The sequence below is a fragment of the Fusarium sambucinum genome, chromosome IV (assembly GCF_050947815.1).
Source record: "Fusarium sambucinum isolate potato_lamoka chromosome IV, whole genome shotgun sequence".
Taxonomy (NCBI): Eukaryota; Fungi; Ascomycota; class Sordariomycetes; order Hypocreales; family Nectriaceae; genus Fusarium; species Fusarium sambucinum.
The window spans coordinates 7,231,292-7,248,783 of record NC_139291.1 but is presented as its reverse complement, the minus strand read 5'-3'; the positions used below and the strand labels follow the sequence as shown (position 1 = coordinate 7,248,783).

At 48.8% G+C, this 17,492-nt stretch overlaps 8 protein-coding genes across 8 annotated transcripts; 4 read left to right on the top strand and 4 right to left on the bottom strand.

Moving 5' to 3' along the window:
- Window positions 1–674: 674 nt before the first annotated feature.
- FSST1_002344 (uncharacterized protein) lies at window positions 675–1,034 on the top strand (the record flags this gene model as incomplete). Its single annotated transcript, XM_083228324.1, has 1 exon — window positions 675–1,034. The coding sequence occupies one exon, from the start codon at window positions 675–677 to the stop codon at window positions 1,032–1,034; it is 360 nt and encodes a 119-aa protein (XP_083092526.1).
- Window positions 1,035–2,730: 1,696 nt separating this feature from the next.
- On the top strand, window positions 2,731–3,725 carry FSST1_002343 (uncharacterized protein; the record flags this gene model as incomplete). The annotated part of the gene is made up of 2 exons (XM_083228323.1): window positions 2,731–2,981; window positions 3,143–3,725. 2 exons carry the CDS (start codon window positions 2,731–2,733, stop codon window positions 3,723–3,725), a joined length of 834 nt encoding a protein of 277 aa, XP_083092525.1.
- Window positions 3,726–4,844: 1,119 nt separating this feature from the next.
- On the bottom strand, window positions 4,845–5,409 carry FSST1_002342 (uncharacterized protein; the record flags this gene model as incomplete). The annotated part of the gene is made up of 2 exons (XM_083228322.1): window positions 4,845–5,163; window positions 5,192–5,409. The coding sequence occupies 2 exons, from the start codon at window positions 5,407–5,409 to the stop codon at window positions 4,845–4,847; spliced, it is 537 nt and encodes a 178-aa protein (XP_083092524.1).
- A 103-nt stretch (window positions 5,410–5,512) lies between these two features.
- On the bottom strand, window positions 5,513–7,126 carry FSST1_002341 (uncharacterized protein; the record flags this gene model as incomplete). Its single annotated transcript, XM_083228321.1, has 1 exon — window positions 5,513–7,126. One exon carries the CDS (start codon window positions 7,124–7,126, stop codon window positions 5,513–5,515), a length of 1,614 nt encoding a protein of 537 aa, XP_083092523.1.
- Window positions 7,127–7,252: 126 nt separating this feature from the next.
- FSST1_002340 (uncharacterized protein) lies at window positions 7,253–8,374 on the bottom strand (the record flags this gene model as incomplete). Its single annotated transcript, XM_083228320.1, has 1 exon — window positions 7,253–8,374. One exon carries the CDS (start codon window positions 8,372–8,374, stop codon window positions 7,253–7,255), a length of 1,122 nt encoding a protein of 373 aa, XP_083092522.1.
- Window positions 8,375–11,316: 2,942 nt separating this feature from the next.
- FSST1_002339 (heterokaryon incompatibility protein-domain-containing protein) lies at window positions 11,317–14,553 on the top strand (the record flags this gene model as incomplete). Its single annotated transcript, XM_083228319.1, has 1 exon — window positions 11,317–14,553. The coding sequence occupies one exon, from the start codon at window positions 11,317–11,319 to the stop codon at window positions 14,551–14,553; it is 3,237 nt and encodes a 1,078-aa protein (XP_083092521.1).
- A 143-nt stretch (window positions 14,554–14,696) lies between these two features.
- On the bottom strand, window positions 14,697–15,791 carry FSST1_002338 (uncharacterized protein; the record flags this gene model as incomplete). The annotated part of the gene is made up of 2 exons (XM_083228318.1): window positions 14,697–15,466; window positions 15,509–15,791. 2 exons carry the CDS (start codon window positions 15,789–15,791, stop codon window positions 14,697–14,699), a joined length of 1,053 nt encoding a protein of 350 aa, XP_083092520.1.
- Window positions 15,792–16,534: 743 nt separating this feature from the next.
- FSST1_002337 (uncharacterized protein) lies at window positions 16,535–17,238 on the top strand (the record flags this gene model as incomplete). The annotated part of the gene is made up of 3 exons (XM_083228316.1): window positions 16,535–16,582; window positions 16,795–16,937; window positions 16,998–17,238. 3 exons carry the CDS (start codon window positions 16,535–16,537, stop codon window positions 17,236–17,238), a joined length of 432 nt encoding a protein of 143 aa, XP_083092519.1.
- Between the last annotated feature and the right edge of the window lie 254 nt (window positions 17,239–17,492).

Below are 17,492 nucleotides of genomic sequence, written 5' to 3'. Positions count from 1 at the left end.
CTCTTACTACCCTCTAGTTTCTATTGTATTCCAGAGCAGTATAAGGCTAAAAGGTCACTTTCCCAGGAGCTCAGAAAGAGATTGTCTAAAAGACCACATTTTATTCTTTAAGGATTACATCATTCGAAACCCTAAAACTTCAAATGCTCCCCTATCCTCCAACCTTTACCTTTACCTTTACCCTTCATCCTCCAACCTCAACCCTCATCCTTGATCCTTCACCCTTGATCCCTCACCCTTGATTCTTGATCGTCCATCCTCCAACCCTCACGCTCCATTCTTCTTTTACCCTTTATCCGCATACTAGTTAGTACCCCCTGTTTCTGTCTCTCTATATCTATTAACACTTGAACATTTAGGCAATGTCTTTCTGGTGGAATTTGGAGAAGCCGTCTTAGGAAGACGCAGCTGACCCATCCCTTCAGCGTTTGACAATCACTTTGTCTGCCAGTGCGTCTGGCTCATCTGGCCGTACAGTCGGCGAGGCCAATGCCAGAGATGCGTCCACCCAGACCGACGATTGGCTCCTAGATGGACTGTTCCATCAGAGGGGCATAGAGGCATCGCCCTCTCCCAGCCCCTCCTCGTCCCTTTTCGTCCGAAGTGAGTCGTCGGATTCGTCCGATGAAAGTGACTATGAGGAGTACAACGTCGCCCAAGACGTCAACACCAATATGGCGCAGGACATCGGAGATTATGACGCCGACTCCTCTGACACCGACTGTTTTGCCGGCGGAGATTGGAACGAAGAAAATCTGGTGATCGCCGAACGACTCCAACGCATGCAAGAGACAATGGATGCGAACATGACGATGATACGAGACATGTCCGATCAAGTCCGAGTCCGCGATGAAGCCCGCGAAAAGGCCCTTGACGAACGCGAAGGAGACCTTGACAGACGTGAAGAAGCCCGTGACCGACACAACAGCTTGATTCAAGCACAGATCAACCGGCGTCTGAACAAGCTTGAGTCACGCCTTCGCAGGGCTAACGAGATCGGCCAGGGTACTACCACACGTACCCACCAGGTCTGAAAGACCGTCATTGACCAGCGCAACACTCGTGGGCGCAAGTAAATGGATACAACGCAATGCGTCATCCAGAGCCTAACAAAGGCAACCGTCGATCGTCTTGACGGGCTGCGCGGCGTACTCTTCTTCTTGAACCGATACCTTGATTTCGAGACTACAGACAGGGCATCTCTCGGGCGACCATCTTGTGATTACAAGACATTTCGCGTCCAGACATGGGATAAAGGATGCCCCGGGTATAGAAGAATCACGGACATGTGTCATCTCAGGTAAACATATTGGGATGCAAGACATCGGGGCCTATAAGGTATTGGGATGGGTTTCGGGACGGTTTTCTGGTGGGAAGTCAGTTAGCTATAATTCAAACTCATTCAAAACTCCTTTGTGCATTTGTGCTCTCCAAAGGCCACGGCCGATAATAAAGGTACGCTGCGCTTTGTAGAAGCCACAACAACGATCTTGTACAATGTGAAAGTCCTCGTTGGGGTTTTTGATTAGAGGAAACCTGCCCATTTCGCCTGGACTGGCAAAAAGATCAAGAGGGTGGAAAACATTCTAGCAAACGAGTTTAAGTAGTAGATAAAGGAATGAATTTGCTATTTATACACAAGATAATACCAAACCATACCGTTCTAAACATAACAGCGTCAGAAGTCGTCGTATATTATGGTTTGTCAAGTAAAAACACTAGGCGAGGTTACTGTGAATATTACTTTACGAAATATCACAAAACACCAATAAATTATCATGATGACATGATTTTCAAGTCACAATAATTGATTACCTAGATTGTACTGGCACTCCATCGTTTCCAGTCCTAACTCTACCTTGTTGCTCTTTTCTCTTGTGAAAGTGTATTATGAGTTTCCCCCCTTCCTCCTTCCTTGATTTAGTTATGGCAGGAACTACCTAGGTGTAACTATAAGGAGTTTGCCAGTGCACGCCAGCCGTCACGGCATGCATCTATTTCAAACAGTCAACAAACAAGTCTGCCTAAATCCGTTACCTTGCATCAGGTTTTGATCTTTTCCCATTCCCCTAAGCGGCCACCATTACCACCTACTCTTCTCCGCAAGTATTTTCATGTATTTCTACCACAAAGGTACCGCCTACTCACAGAGCGTCCGCCCAAGACCCAACGCGCCCAACCCTTAGAGCCAATCCTTATCGGCATATTTTTAGCATTCAGAACAACACTGCCCTATCGGTAAAATGAGCAGACCAAGAAAACTGCTGCATACAACCAGTGGTCCCAGCAGAAGCAGGAGGATAGCAAGCTGTCTTAGGAAGACCCAGCTGGCCCATCCTCCCGGCGTTCTGCGACGACTTCATGGGCCAGCGCAGAAACAGGAACAGCCACACCTCCGTTGATCGAGGCGCCTGGCTCATCTGACCGTACAATCGGCAGGGCCAAGAATCGAGATGTATCCACTCAAACCGATGGTTGGCTCCTGAATGAACTATTCTAGCACGGAGGTAGAGAGACAGCGCCCTCGCTGAGTTCCCCTCCAGCCGTCAGGCCTTCGGCTCGCCCATCATCCCACCCATCGCCCGCTCCTGAAGCAGAGCAGTCAAAGCGAAAGTGGCAAGGCCGTGCGATTCGAGGAGTTATCATGAATCACCAGTGAGCTCCGAAGGGTCGCTGCCAGAAAGGCCCTTTGCTAAGAAGCCTGCCAAACGCTCTAAGCTCCAGAGCTTAATGGAGGCGGTCGAAGAACGACCCAACCTGCATTCTTCTGCCACTGTGGCCGGACCATCCTCTCGTTCGACCATCCAGAATGTTGACAGTGGCGGTAGTGACGCTACAAACAGTGCTGCTGAAAATGTCACCCACTCTCCGATCGTGATTCCGAGCGACTCATCCTCATTTGATGAGAGCGATTACGAGGGAGTCAACGATAATGGTAATGCCAGCATCCTACAGGACGCCGGCGCCTCTGGCCAGCCAAGGTACTATGCAACGGGCTATAACACTCTACGAGAAGAGCCGGAAGACTTACCCGTCATGCAATCCGCTCGGAACTTGGATAGCCGATGTAACGAAGACTCTGGCGATGTTGACGACAAGGCTCTTTAAGCCTTGGATGAAGTCCTTGCCGGATCGACGCCAGCGTCACCAGAGATGTCAATACCGATGATGCTAAAGATAACGACGCCGGATCCTCTGACGACACCGATAGCTTTGACGACATGTCAGAAGGTGCTCATCGCCATCACAGCGTTGCCATCGCGACACTTGAGAAGAACAGGACAGAAAACCAGCGCAAGGGTTACACTTTTCAGGAAACTGAAGAGTGGCGGAACTCTGCGGCTAGAAACCGCGACAAGTTTCTCAAGTTGATGTATGCTCTCCCTAAGAACAGACACGAGCAGAAGAAAGTTGCCATGTTCAATGTGAGGCAGGTGATCGAGCTGGCGGCAGCCGATCGAAAAGACTTGACACCAGTGCAGCAGCTTATGCAATCCAAGCTGCACGAGTTCGACAATCTATCTCATGCCCAACAGCAGACGTTCCTCAATCAACATGTTGCATTTCGGGCGCCGTTTTGCCTAGACGGATTAAGGTATGAGGGCGACGGGTGCCCCGATCCAGACATATTCGATTACACCACCAACCATCCCCTCGTGAACATGGAGAAAAAGTATCGCAAGGGGGAAAAAGAGAAACTCTACGTCTTCAAGGACGAAGAGTAGTAACCAGCCATGGGCATTCTATGTGAGTTGAAAACCGCTTGATCCTCCTTCAAGCCTGCGTCGTTGGCCTCGATCCATCGTATACGTCAACAAACTGTGACTAACACACGTGCGATTCAGTGCTAGTACCCCGAACATTGTGTTACGAGCAGCTGCATGAGTAAAATCTTGCGGTATAGCAACCCCCAGCTTCTTCCTCCGTCAGAGTGACGTGTATCAAAGTAGAGCCAACAATCCTACGAAGGCTGGCGACAAGTATGGGTTCACCCAGTTAAACCTCGCTCGACTCCCAAGGTTTCATGGAAAGAAGACCGAGAACCTCCTCCCTGATTTCGTTGTGCAACGAGCATTCCGAAAACAATCAACAAAAATCCAACTTGGACATTGGTAGCTGACCCGAAGACGGGCAGCTTCGTGTCAGGAATTCTTGACCTGTGGAAGTCAAACCAATGCCACGTTGGAAACCAGAGAACACAAGAGATATATGTCTATAAAACATACCACGTGGTTTCCAAGTAGCTGCAGTACATCCAGGAGTCAGCAAACGCAAACACGATGATGATGCGTGACATGGCTGATCGAGTTCGAGTTCGTGTTCAACGTGATGGTTTGTTTCAAACACAGGTCAACCGACATCTCAACATACTTGAGACAGCTGTTCATGGTTTTCGGGATAGTTTTTCTAGTCGGAAGTTAGGTAGCTATAATTCAAACTCATTCAAAACTTCTTTGTGCATTTATGGACGCTCGAAAGAAAAGACACGCCCCGCTTCTGTGGAAGCCACAGCAGCGATCTAATACGATGTTCAAGCCCTAGTTGAGGTGGCGGTTTTTGATCGGGGAAACCTATCCTTGGCCTGAATTGGCGTTATAGAAGCTGAGGAATTGGTTGGTAGTGTAGGGCGAAGAATTGACTAGGGATTAACTTACCGCTCTACCAACGACAAGTAGGCTGTCAAGAAGGTCATGTTGGTGTGGTAAGAGGGAAAAGCTGTTGCATGTCATGACTTAGCAAATATCTACCTGGAAGAGGATATTTTAAATACTGCTTTACGAGATATCACAAGACGACAATAAATATAAAGTCACAGTAATTAACTAAACTGCATTATTCTTTGGCTATTCCTCGACGTCTTGCTTGATGCATTCATTGACGTCCTCCAAAAACATCATAAATCCCACCCAAACCACCCAGGGAGGGTTGCGAGAAGCTCGGTTCTGGGCCCGAAACGCCACTCGATTTCCATGTTCTTTGTTGATGCCACTCGCCATGGACGCATCTCGGACAATGCCATCGTCGGCAGTGATGGGCTCTTTGGCGAATTCGTAGATGGCGTTCTCCTCTGCTCGGGGGCAGTAACGGGTCGCATGAGGTTTGTCGCATGTGGTACAGCGAGGTGCCTCGCACACATGCACCAGATGTCCAGGCTTAAGGTATCTAGGGGGTATTAGATTTGAGATGATACTGGATCGCCCCTGCGTCTTCCATGCGCTTGAGTAGACTTGTCTTGCGCTGTAGACCAAAGAATGACTTCCAATCACTACGATTGACAGTCGTGACAGCAGGACTAGATTGTCTCGCGTCACCAACGAGGAGGAAGGACGCTTGTGGACATTTGGACATGGGGATGAGCGACATTGACTCAGTCATAAGGGACGCTTCGTCCAGCACAATGAACCCCATTTCGATCTCGGCTTCATAGATAATTTGTGCAAAATCCACTGGAGTACAGCAAAGAATCTGCACCTTGTCTGTCAGAACATGAATAAGGAGCTCACGAGCATACTCATTTGTTTTGAGCTTGGTTGAGAAGGAACTCGTCGGGATCGGTAAGCTTCTGGGCGACTGCATCAAGGTAGTTGTACCAGATGTTTCGATTATCTCGAGCAATTTGCTTGGCATACTCGGAGATGGTAGGTGGTCCACGGAATGCGGACGTCCTGTCGAACTGCATACGGATCTGGTGGTTGATGTGCTCTGCTAGGCGACGGTCTTGAGACGTTGCGTGAGGCTTTTCGCTGATGGAGATGAGGTCAGGCTCTCTGTCTGATGGAGAGAACATATTGTGCATCTCGCACTTCCAGGAATGCGCTCTCAAAATGACGAGGCCGGGTTCCTTAGTAGACAGTCTAACCTGTGCATCATTGCATAGCTGGTTCTCGGTTGCAATCCATGCAACTTTTGGTGGCTTGGCTGGCGCGTCGTTTGGGAGATAATCCCATGCTGCTAGAAATCCAGTGGGTCGGTCCGGTTCAGTACGCTCGGTGGCTTGAGAGCTGTCTTGGCTGGCGTTGTCAGAGTCGTTGTCAGAGTCGTTGTCAGAGCTGTTGTCAGAGTCGTTGTCGGGACCATCTGGCGCACCGGCAGGATCTCCAAGCGGGGTTGTCCACATAACGGGAGCTTCTTTGCATGGCTCAGACACCACTGCTAAAACAATGTCTTCGGCCAGGCTTGTCTTTCTTGACCCAGGCCCGCCTGTAATGGCTGCGTACCCGAATGGTACCTTGTCAAGCTTCGATAACACGGCGCAGCGTTCGGCAACATTGCGATCCCTAGCCCGTCGATCTAGGGCCGGATACTGTGCGAGCCAGTCATGGTGTTTCTTGGGTTCTCCGAAGCGCTGGGTGTACTCCCAGAAGTCTTTAGCAGGGACATCGGATAAGGTGTTCATCTCTGTGACTGCAGCGCACTCGGCCTTGACGCTTATATCATCTGGCCAATGCCAAGCCTTGAATAAGACAGTAGGGTACGACGTCTTTGCAGCATTATTCTTGACAGGCTGCCATAAATTAGCTAGAAACTCATTCACTGGACCTCTAATAGTCACATGAGGAAGATCGACCTTTAACGGTGGTTTCTCTAGTCCCACGGGCCAATTGGGCTGATCGGCCGTGATTGCCTCGCACAGGGCAATATCGGCAGGCATGCCGGGCAAAAGCTGACGACGAATAATGCGAAGAGATTCCCCGAAACCAGTTGTGTCTCGAAGAATTATCTTACGAGAATTATTATGAACCCATTGCCAGATGCGTCTATCCCAGTCAATGTCGGACTCATCGTCACGTTGACGCAAGTCAGCGGCGAGATCCAGAGCCGTAGCTACAAGCTGGGCGTTCAATGGGTAGTCTGGGTAATCTGCCATAGCTTTGGGGCTCGGTTCGACTAGCATGTTGAAGAGGCTTTCCCCTGCAGCTTTGGTGTAGACTTGGTAAGATCGCTTTTGCATCTCAGCTTTTTCCTCTGCGAGGCGAAGGGCTTGTATGATCTTAGGCCTTATCTCCATCGACATTGACGGGATGAAAGAAGGTAAAGGTAGTGGACGATTGTCATATTTGACCACGAGGTAGGCGTCAAAAGGGACATCGACATCTGGAAACATATCTGCGACGCCGTTGGACATGTCGACGATGAAGTACCAGCGTAGCGGCTGGTAGTCGGCTTTGATTCCATAAACTCGTTGATCACTCTCTTTCGGTTCCCATAAAGAATAAGGATCCTTGATTACGACGGCTTGCAATGTGGTTTCCTATAGCTTGATTGCAAGATCATCCTGTAATACGATTTCTTCGATAGCGCCACCCATCACGGAAACGGTCTGTTGTTCACCGTCGAGGAATATGTTTGTAGACGGGACTGGCTTGTCAGGGTGCTCAATACCCTCCATAATAAAATTATCATAGGCCAAGTCAGAATAGTCGTCGTCTACACAGCTAAGCATATCCGCATATGGGTGGGCGTAGGCGTCGATGTTCTCTAGGGCCTGCCACCAATGGTCGGTGAAGGTGGACCCTGGGAAGAACCATAGTCGAAACGTAGCCTGAGGCCGAAGTGTCAGGCGTGCCACAACGGCGTCTGCAATCTCGCGGACAGCTTGCAGATGGGTGTTACGTTCCTGCTGGAATAGCGGCGACTTGGAGATGATTACGTTCTCACGAGAAATCTTAACTCGCAGAGTACGGACAGTCTTGGCAGTGATACCTAAGGCAGGGTGCTTTTCTTTGTCGCATCCAATCGACGGAAATGAGTCAGTCAACTTTACAGAAGACCGGAGTCCAGACATGTCCATCTGTCGATGGGCCAGAAGCGTGTGCAAAGAGGCCTTGTCGGTGGTCGGCACGTCCGCAATATGCGGTTTATCGAGAATCATATATAGTGGAATGATTACGATAGCAAACAAATGAGTTTGGGATCCATGTCGAACCATAAACTGCATTTTCATTGCTGGCTTGACGTAAGGTCCCATCTCAAGCTTGACTTGGACGTGAAGGCCTTTGTATGGGCTAAGACCGACGCGTCGGATGGTTTCGTTTGCAAATCCAGGGAGGAGAGAACCATCAATATCAAGGAGGGCATGGACCCAGCCACTGTCTGATGGTTTCTGAGCGTCCATGCGAAAGTTGTTTTCGGGTCCGGCAAGCTGACTGATGGTGTCAGAGTCTGGACCGACATCTTGTGCAGGGCCATGCACGATGTCCACTGTTTTTTTCAGTTGCTGGATAGCAGTCTCGGCAGAGGTTTCGACTTGAGAAGATCTCTTGGCAGGCGCTTCAGCTTGAACAGCAATGTCTCGAGCGGTCATTTCTTTTCCGACAGAAGGAGCCACAGAAACACCATATTGAGTTTCGTGTGATTCAGGGGGGTCCGACATGATGTCGATGCGTGATTTGTAGCGTTGTTTTGGGGTGATTAAAGGATGTAAATACCTTTGTAGGGGAAGGTTAGGAGAGAGATGGGTAGGAGAGGTAGGTGTTGTTGGTGGTGGTCTGGGAAAATGGGGGGAAGTGAAAAAGAACCTGCTACTGCTAGGCGACAGCTTTAGGTAGACGCGCTTGTTGGCTGTTTGTTGACTATTTGAAATGAATATTTGCTGTAACGGTTGCTATGCACTGGCTATAGTTGCGACTGTTTGCTGTGACGGCTGGCGTGCACTGCGGTGAAAAAAAGAAAGACTCCTCGACACATCTAGGTAAACTAGGCTACAACTGGGTCGAGGACGGGGACTGACTTCATATGATGCACCTTCAGATGCCCCATCTCCCCAAAGGCCACGAGCGACCTTCTGAGAAGAGTACCAAATCGCTTCGAGGGCGCGCGAATGGCCAATGTTGTGTTTTGAACAGTATCGCAAAGATAGCAGAGGGTAGAGGGATGTGAAAGTCAGGTCAACAGTGCGCTAAGTTCCGTACATAGGGAGTGAGAAGGGGCTGAGGTAAGAGTTGAAAATAATGATGCTGAAGTACCTGAGTAGGAGGTGAAAGGCGGAAGTTGGATTTCGTTGTTTATACTGGTGGCATTTAGGCTTTTCACAAACAGCTGAACTCCCATATTCCAGACATTATTACATTGCTATATATCAATCTAAATTGACTGGCACAGGTGTTCAGTTTTAAGATGTCTTGGGTTGTTTGCTTCAGAGGAAGAGAAATTATAACCTAGCTAATAAGCGGATCTCACAACGCTTTTACAGGTATAATAGTGAATTCAATTCATGAGCTGTATCTATCACATTTCCCAAAGCCAGTTACAGAGTGACGGATGAAGTTGTATTAGCCTTTCAAAATCACATACAACCACGAAACGTCGTCGTTCAGTGCTGTTTTTTCTGGCGAATGAGCGAGGATGTAGGAGTAGCTCCACTCGTCGGCTGGAGTGGGTCCACGTAACATAGCGCGAAATCTCTTCGCCAGCATCGGGAGTCCCTCATAGACCACAACACGAGCTCGTTTTCCAACAATCCACACAACAATATGTGGATCAAAGCTTGTAGACCTAGGTTTCGTGGTCTAACGGTTATGACTGCGGATTCTGATTCCGCCAGCGAGGGTTCGACTCCCTCCGAGACCTTTCTTTTGCTCCTTGAACCGGAGGAGTTAGAGTTTTGCTCCAGACGCCATTTTCTATGGAAGAAGCTTGCTGGGGTTTCTGCGCCGTCTCGTTCAGGGCATACATATACTCAATAGTAGTATACCTGCTAGATAAACAATGGGATGTAGGCCGTGTGGGTGTTGGTTCTACATGTAATACTTGGTGGTTCTATGTAACCTCAAAGTATATTACCGACTACACTGCACCTGAGGACCCACAGCATAATAAAGTTTCTAAATCAACTATTCTCACGCATTGACAAGACGCTGCTTATCAGCTTACTACTACTACTTCTCCCTCCCATAGATGTATATATAATCGTTGAATACTTGGGTCAGTGTAGTATTTATTTGATGCCCTGTCGTTGTAAAATACCTTCCTCTTCGAGACTAACGTTGAACCTGGCGAATCAGAGTACATGGAGGGAAGGCCCCACAGTTCTTGCCGAGGCACGTGAGGCTGCGCTAGTCAGTTTTAGGATGGCTCAATATCTGGACATTGACAACAAAAATGCCTCATAGAACACGATACACGACAGTCTCCTATCAATAACTTCACGGGTCGAGTGGTGTAGTGGTTTATCACGTTCGCCTCACATGCATATACACAGTGCGCGCGAAAGGTCCCGAGTTCAATCCTCGGTTCGACCTGAGTTTTTTTTTGCAATTTATCGAATAATCTGTCAAAATATTGCCAACTTCATGTTTTCTTATTTGTTTCCTTCCATGCACCCTTTTCTTTCATCAGTGATCTCCTATCGAGCGTAAAATGCATTGTCGTGAATAGATATTAGTACCTGGTTATAGTTGTTGGCGCTACTCTGACGAAACACACGCACAACCTCGTTCAAAGACAATCTTTCTTCCCTTGTCGTATCTTCACGTCTCTTCCCTCCCGTTGCCTTCCTCTTTTTAAAGTTCCTTTGATGAGAATAAGTATGATCCGTCTTAGGTAATTAGCGTCACACCGAAAGTGTGAGTGGCGTTGTACATTTATCCAGCATAATATGTAGGCGCATAATATGTAGGCATCACAAGTCTTTACCGTATTGACAGAGTCAAAGGACAGAATGTGAATTTAGTTAATATCCATGGTTTCTTTCCTTCTCTTTTTTTTTTTTTTTTTTTTTGGTAACCTAACCATTGGATAATTATCCGTGACACATCCGTGATCACCAAACACCAGGGATAACATCGCACTGTAGTCTAAACAACCTGGTAGTTAGATACTCCGAGGTTAAGAGATTGACTGGTGGTCACCATGATGACTGAACAATACATACCTAAACTTAGACTAGTTATTTGAACTTTTATTCTTCTGTATCCTAACCTTAGGTTTGTCACCTCCTGCGTACGGGGTAGTCTAAGTCCTGTCTGTACATATAGATCTTAGACCGCCAGCTCAATTAATTTACTAGCTCCGATCTAAGCTACCAACAAAATGACGTTGTCTGACTGTTGCTTGTAGGTAGCTAGGTCTGACGAGCCAATTAGACCACATCACTGTACACCCAGGCCGCGAAAGCTGAGGGGCTTTGACCGACTTCTACAGTGACGATGACCCCATTCTCGGGCATCAACATGAGCTGTACCAACTCCAAATACTTTTGAATGTTTTTACAATATTGTTATTACCTTGCTGACAGTACCGCGACAACAAATCTGGCATGCGCCACCCTAAAATTCATTCTGCGCACTTGCTGTAGGCCTGCGGCCTTGACCGACAATGCCAGACCGCAGCCCCTCATATGATTCTCGTGATAGCTCTCCGGAGCCAGAGCGCAATCGCGAACGCCCTGTCGATCGCGACAAGGGTCGAGAAAAAGAGAAGGAACTACAGAGAGATCGCGAAAGGGACCGCGCGAGGGACAGAGAAAGAGATAAGGAAAGAGATCAATACCGCGACATGGGGAGAGATCTGGACAGAGACATAGATCGCGGCATTGATCGTGATGTTGAACGCGATATTGAACGGGACAAAGAGAAGGACAAGGAGAGAGACAGAGAGAAGGAGAAGATTCGCGACAAACCTTTGAACGACAAAAAAGAAAGAGAGCCTGCAAAGCCACTCGACGATAAAAGAGATCGCATCAAACCAATGGATAACATAAGAGACAGTCGAGACAACTCTCCAGACGGCAGGCGAGGAGACCGCAACAAGCCATTAAATGACGCAAGAGATACTCGCGACAAATCACCAGATGACAGAAGAAATCGAGATCGCAACAAGCCTCTAAACAATCGAATAGATAGCTACGACAGTTCGCCCGACAAAAAGGACCGGAGACCACTGAACAGCCGACGGGACAGCTATGATAGCTCACCGGATAAGAGAGATCGGAAACCATTGAACAACCCAAAGGATAGCTACGATAGTTTGCTCGATAAGAAGGACCGGAAACCATTGAACAACCCAAAGGATAGCTACGACAGTTTACTCGACAAGAAAGACCGGAAGCCATTGGATGACAGAAGAGACAGTCGCGACAGATCGCCAGACGATAGAAGAGACCGAGATCGCACCAAGCCACTAAACAATCGAAGAAATAGCTTCGATAGTCTACCAGACAAGAAGGACCGAAGAACCCTTGACGACAGACGGGATAGTCGCGACAGATCACCCGATGACAAGAGATACCAAGATCGTAACAGACCTCTGGATGACCCAAGGGACAGTCGCGATAGATCACCCGAAGATAGAAGAGACCGGGATCGCAACCGACCACTCGACGATAGAAGAGATAGTCGGGACAGATCTCCAGATGACAGACGAGACCGAGACCGTGTCAGACAATTTGACGACAGAAGGGATAGCCGTGATAGATCACTGGATGGCAGACGAGACAGTCGCGACTATGGAAAAGACAGGGATTATGACGACCCGAGAGACAGCCGGCATGACGTTGGAAGGGACCACGTCAACGGTAGAGACAGACTCAAAGATCGGGATATCGACAGAGACAGACGTCGCGATAGTCGCATACCTCCACGAGTGGCCCGAGAACCCCGAGAGCATCCTCCGCCAGCCAGCAAGCGAAACAGCATTACAGGCCGTCTCCTTGGATCGTTCAGGGCAGCTCGTGGTGGTGGTGATAAAGATAAGGAGATCCCCATACCAGCAGCAGCAGCCTCAGTTCAGCGCCGCGCCTCTACCGCTGTCACCAAAGGCAGTCCGGTTACTCGCATCCGGGAGTGGCTCGATGCTTGTAACGCTGAACACCATCACCACTGCGCCGTTGGCTCGGAGTCTGATGCCCCAACCTGGCGCCCTACTTGGCTCATCGATGTTGTCGATCGCCGATTGGTAAAAGCGACACCTAAAGATCGTTACCTGGCTCTCAGTTATGTAAGCGGATCTCATCGTAATGAGCCGCAAGAATACATGCAGCTGCTCAAGTCTAACCTTGCAGTTTTCGAGGATCGTCTGCCGAATCTCGACATGCCGCAGACTTATCTGGATGCAATGTGGCTTGCGAAGAAGCTAGGTATTCGACACATCTGGATTGACCGGATCTGTATTACCCAGGATAACCGGGAGGAAATGGCGGACCACACCAAACACATGGCATATGTATTTGCCAACGCCTACCTCGTTATTGTGGCAGCTTCTGGCGACATTCATACTGGATTGCCTTCTCTCGATCCGAAGAGATCAACACGAGGCATTCGTACCACTGGCCGCACTCATCAAGAGCTTGTAGCAGCTTCTTTGTGGTACACAAGAGGCTGGACGCTTGTCGAGCGCATCTACTCTCGACGTTCAGTCTTCTTTTTTGAGGACTCGGTAACTTGGGAATGCCACTGCGAGACATGGCAGGGAAGTCCAAACAGTGTCATGAAGAAGCTCCGAGGAGGTCGCCAAGACTGTGTCGGTACTATTCCCGATGCTGTTCTTGCATTCCAGCATCCACGCTGGCCTGATCTTGACGAGTATGCTCGTTATGTCATGGAATACAGCGCCCGAAAGTTGACACTTGTTGACGATACTCTGCCTGCGTTTTCAGGAATCACACATGTTCTTTCTCGTTCATTCCCTGGTGGCTTCATCTACGGCATGCCTGTTATGTTTCTAGACATTGCTCTTCTTTGGCGTCCTCATGCCTCTATCAGAAGAAGGGCACTCTCGCGTCCGCCGTTCCTCCCGTCGTGGTCTTGGATGGGCTGGTGGTTTGATAATATCCCCGTCGACGTGACCTTGTGGAGAGCAGCTGCGGATTACGTGGAAGAGGCTCGAACTGGAAAACGTGGTCAAGAATCGAAACGGTACCGATCCGCGCACGCCTTTAGGATCAGACCTACTGTTTCTTGGAGCTTGACGGACCGTGCTTCAACTGTACCCCTCATGAACACTGGTCTTCAGTACAATAATCTCAGGAGTCGTCGTGTCCCCAACACAGAGTTACCGATGGGTTGGTCTCGAAGTGGGTCACATTATGTCCACGACAGCGATGAAACTGCATTATTCAAATACCCCGTCCCTGTTGAGGACCCTGCCGATAGCGGTGGTTATGAGCCTGCTGTAGGTGAGCAAGCCTACCCTGGGCCATTGCTTTCGTTCCGGACAACGTCTGGTTTCTTCGACATCGAATTCCACACTACTCTCGCTCATCGCGAGCGACCTAACCCGCCTCTTGCTGTGGGTACAATCTGGAACAAGTCCAACCGGTGGGCAGGGCAATTCCGTGCTCACGATGCATGGTTGGGCATCCAATCCTCAAACTATGATGGCGAAGAGCGCCTTGAATTTATTTGTATTTCTATCGCCACTGAACGTCGAGGCTCACATGTCTTTGATACCGACAAATTCGAAGAGCACATGGACGCGGATGGTATGGTTGACTTTGTCAATGTTCTCTGGATCGAGCGGATTGGAGATATTGCATATCGACGAGGTGTTGGACAGATCTTGCTCAAGACTTGGGAGGCACAAGCTAAGGATGAGGTCGCGGTTCTACTTGGTTAAGGAGACAAGACACTCGGTTAGCGCGGTGTTGGTGTTTATGATGCAACGAAATGTACAAAATGTATCTTGTATTTGGGTTGGGATTGGTTCTGGTGCAAACCAGTCACATGGCATTATGGGATGAAAGGTTCAGGTTCACGTATTCAGCTAGCTAGAGAATATGATGTGTTATGTCGGCTTGAGAGTCTCTTCTGAAAGGACGGCTTGTCGCCAAAGACATTAATGCCAAGATCAAGTTCAATCTTAATGGCCTCAACAGTTTCGTCAAGGTTAACATAATCCCTCAATTGTCGGATATTCTCTTCGCTAACGAGAATGATGATCTTGGTGGTTGAGTTAAGCCAGCGAACGAACTTGCAACACTCGTCTTTGATCTGAGACCAGTTTGTGTAGACGGTGCCCCAATCGACACCTCCACGAACGAAAGCGTCTCGAATCGGAATCGTGTCCTGGGTCTTGATATGGTCGTCAATGTCGAACTTGGCTTGCTGGGCTCGCAAGGACGCATTGGTGTGGTCCATCGTCATACCATACATTGGCCGGCTGGTGGTCCACGTCGGGTAATGCCACTGGGTTGTAAGAACGGCCCCGAATGGCCCAGATGGCTTTGACAATGTCCGGATATCGATCTTTCCGCCGGACAGTTCAACAATTCGATTGGAGAACTTTTCCCATGCTCTGTCGATCTCACGGTCGTGGCTTGCCCAGTTTCCACTGGCGTAGACGAAGTCTCTGATGGGGTTCAGAGACGTTGGGCGCCAGAGTTGATTTAGCCGGCACTGTTCAAGGAAATCGCTCAATGGTTCAAGATACTCCCATTCGGGCAGTCCGACACAGCGACTCAGAACAATCTCAGACCAAGTGGTAGACTGGCCGTGTGGGATGTTGAGGTACGCGGCGACCTCATGGGAGTCTTGTGAAAATGATGACGGAACGGGTTCAATCTCCTAGACACCCTGTTTCTCGTCTTCATCCTCTTCCATCTCGTCGGCGACTACACCCTCCAGCAATGCTTGTTCAATGTGCTGGGGGTCGTCATCGAGCTCAAAGTCATCTATTGCAAGTCCAGGGGAGTTGCTGGATGCCGAAGTGTCTTCGGTCTTTGCTTTCTTGGTGAGAGGCGGTTCATCTTGATCCGTGGTCCTCTTTCGAATCAACCAGCGATCTAGTGGCCCAGCATCTACCTTTGGAGCTTCAGGCTTTTTCTTTTTGTGATTCTTTTTGCTGGGCTCAGGCATGGACGGTTCATTTCCGGAACCAATTCCTTCCCTGGTTACCCAACGATCCATTGAGTTGTTGTTTAGGTCGTCTGCGTATAGGTGTTGGCCAAAGAAGGTCCATCTTGGATCAGGCTGTGCGAGAAGGTCCTGTGAGCAGTAGCAGAGAGGTATCTTCGTTGTTACGATCTGCTGAGGGTAAGCCGTCCTTAGCCTCGATTTGTTCTACCACATCTTTCTTGCGAATGAGCCAGTGATCCATTTTTTCGACCAAGAACTTGGAGCCAAAGAGGGGAGAAGGTGCGGGAAGGTATGGGCCTGTTTTCTTATCAGGCAGTTCACGGCCTTGACACCTGAGTTGGTCGCTCGATGCCAGTGATATGGTCGCAAGAGCGAAGAGACGAAAGGAATATCAGATTAGAGTGTGATTCACTGTCAATCTTTAGTCATCTCAGAAGGTGCACCCCAGAAGCATAACACATTTCAGTCAAAGGGGGGGCGGGGTGAGCTATTAAGAGGGAAGGAGTTCCTTTAGGTCGCCTGCCAGTTGCTGCCAGCTGGTATCCCTCAAAGGCAAGTACGTACCTGCTTCTCGTTGTTTCTTGGTCGACGAATAATATTTTCTTGGTAAATCTTCTCTTCTCACACTCTGCCTCTTTCATCTCATTATAATACAGTGACATTAACCGTTACCATCAACGTATCACAATACTGTTATTCTTTTCTGTTCTTCCCTCGACAATCGATCTGCCATTACATACACCATGGCTGAGAACCCCAACCCACCAGCAAGTAAGTTTGAGGTCTTCGGAGTGGCGCTTTATTTACTATCGCATATGCCTAATCTTATACAATAGTTATGTTGGTACGGCGTTACAAAGAGGCTTGGAGAACTTATCGTAACTATGACAGCTTCACCAAGGCGCGTGATCTGCTCCAGGAACCCCATCTTGGGAAATTCCACCAGGCTGGCATGCATCTTATTCTTTCCGCCGCCGATAGCAACTACTTGGAACATGCATAGGATGCCTTCCGTCTCTACCACGAGATCGCTAACCGCCAAGATCTCACCGATGAAGCAAGATTGGTTATTGATAAATACCTCAGCGGAGCCAAAGAAGCGCTGGAAAAGGCTCGCCGCGTTCATGGCAGAAGTTATCGCTCATGGTGGCTGAAGGAAAGTAAGATATAAATCACAAAAGCTTGACTTCTCCTAACATGCCTTAGGGGTTCCAAGTTGGGATGGAACGAGGTTTACCAAATCCAAGATGAGGAAATAGCCAGGTTCCAAGCCCAAAGACACGCCGAAGACGTTAGATCTCGCAGCCAGACTAACCCCGACAGTCAGGATGTGCCTGGAGTAACCAACAATTCTCAGCGAAATGAGCCTGACCTGAACGCTATGATTGAGATGGACTTTGATGGAATGTTTGATGATAACGGTTTTCTCCTTGATATCGGCCTGTGATACAATTTTGGGACTGACGAGAAGGGTGGCAATGAGCTTTGAGCAACTTCTGCAATTTCCGAATGTACCTCGAGGCTCGACCCTTTTGGATCTTCTTTCACTACCATGGAGAGAATGCCCCGAACACGAACCGTTTGGGGCCAATGGTTTCGATGTATGGGATTACTAGAGACGAATTGTAGACATAAGGAAAAGTGGGGAGTGATATCTTTTAGCGATACTTCCATAGCGCTTAAGAATCAACTTGACAATCA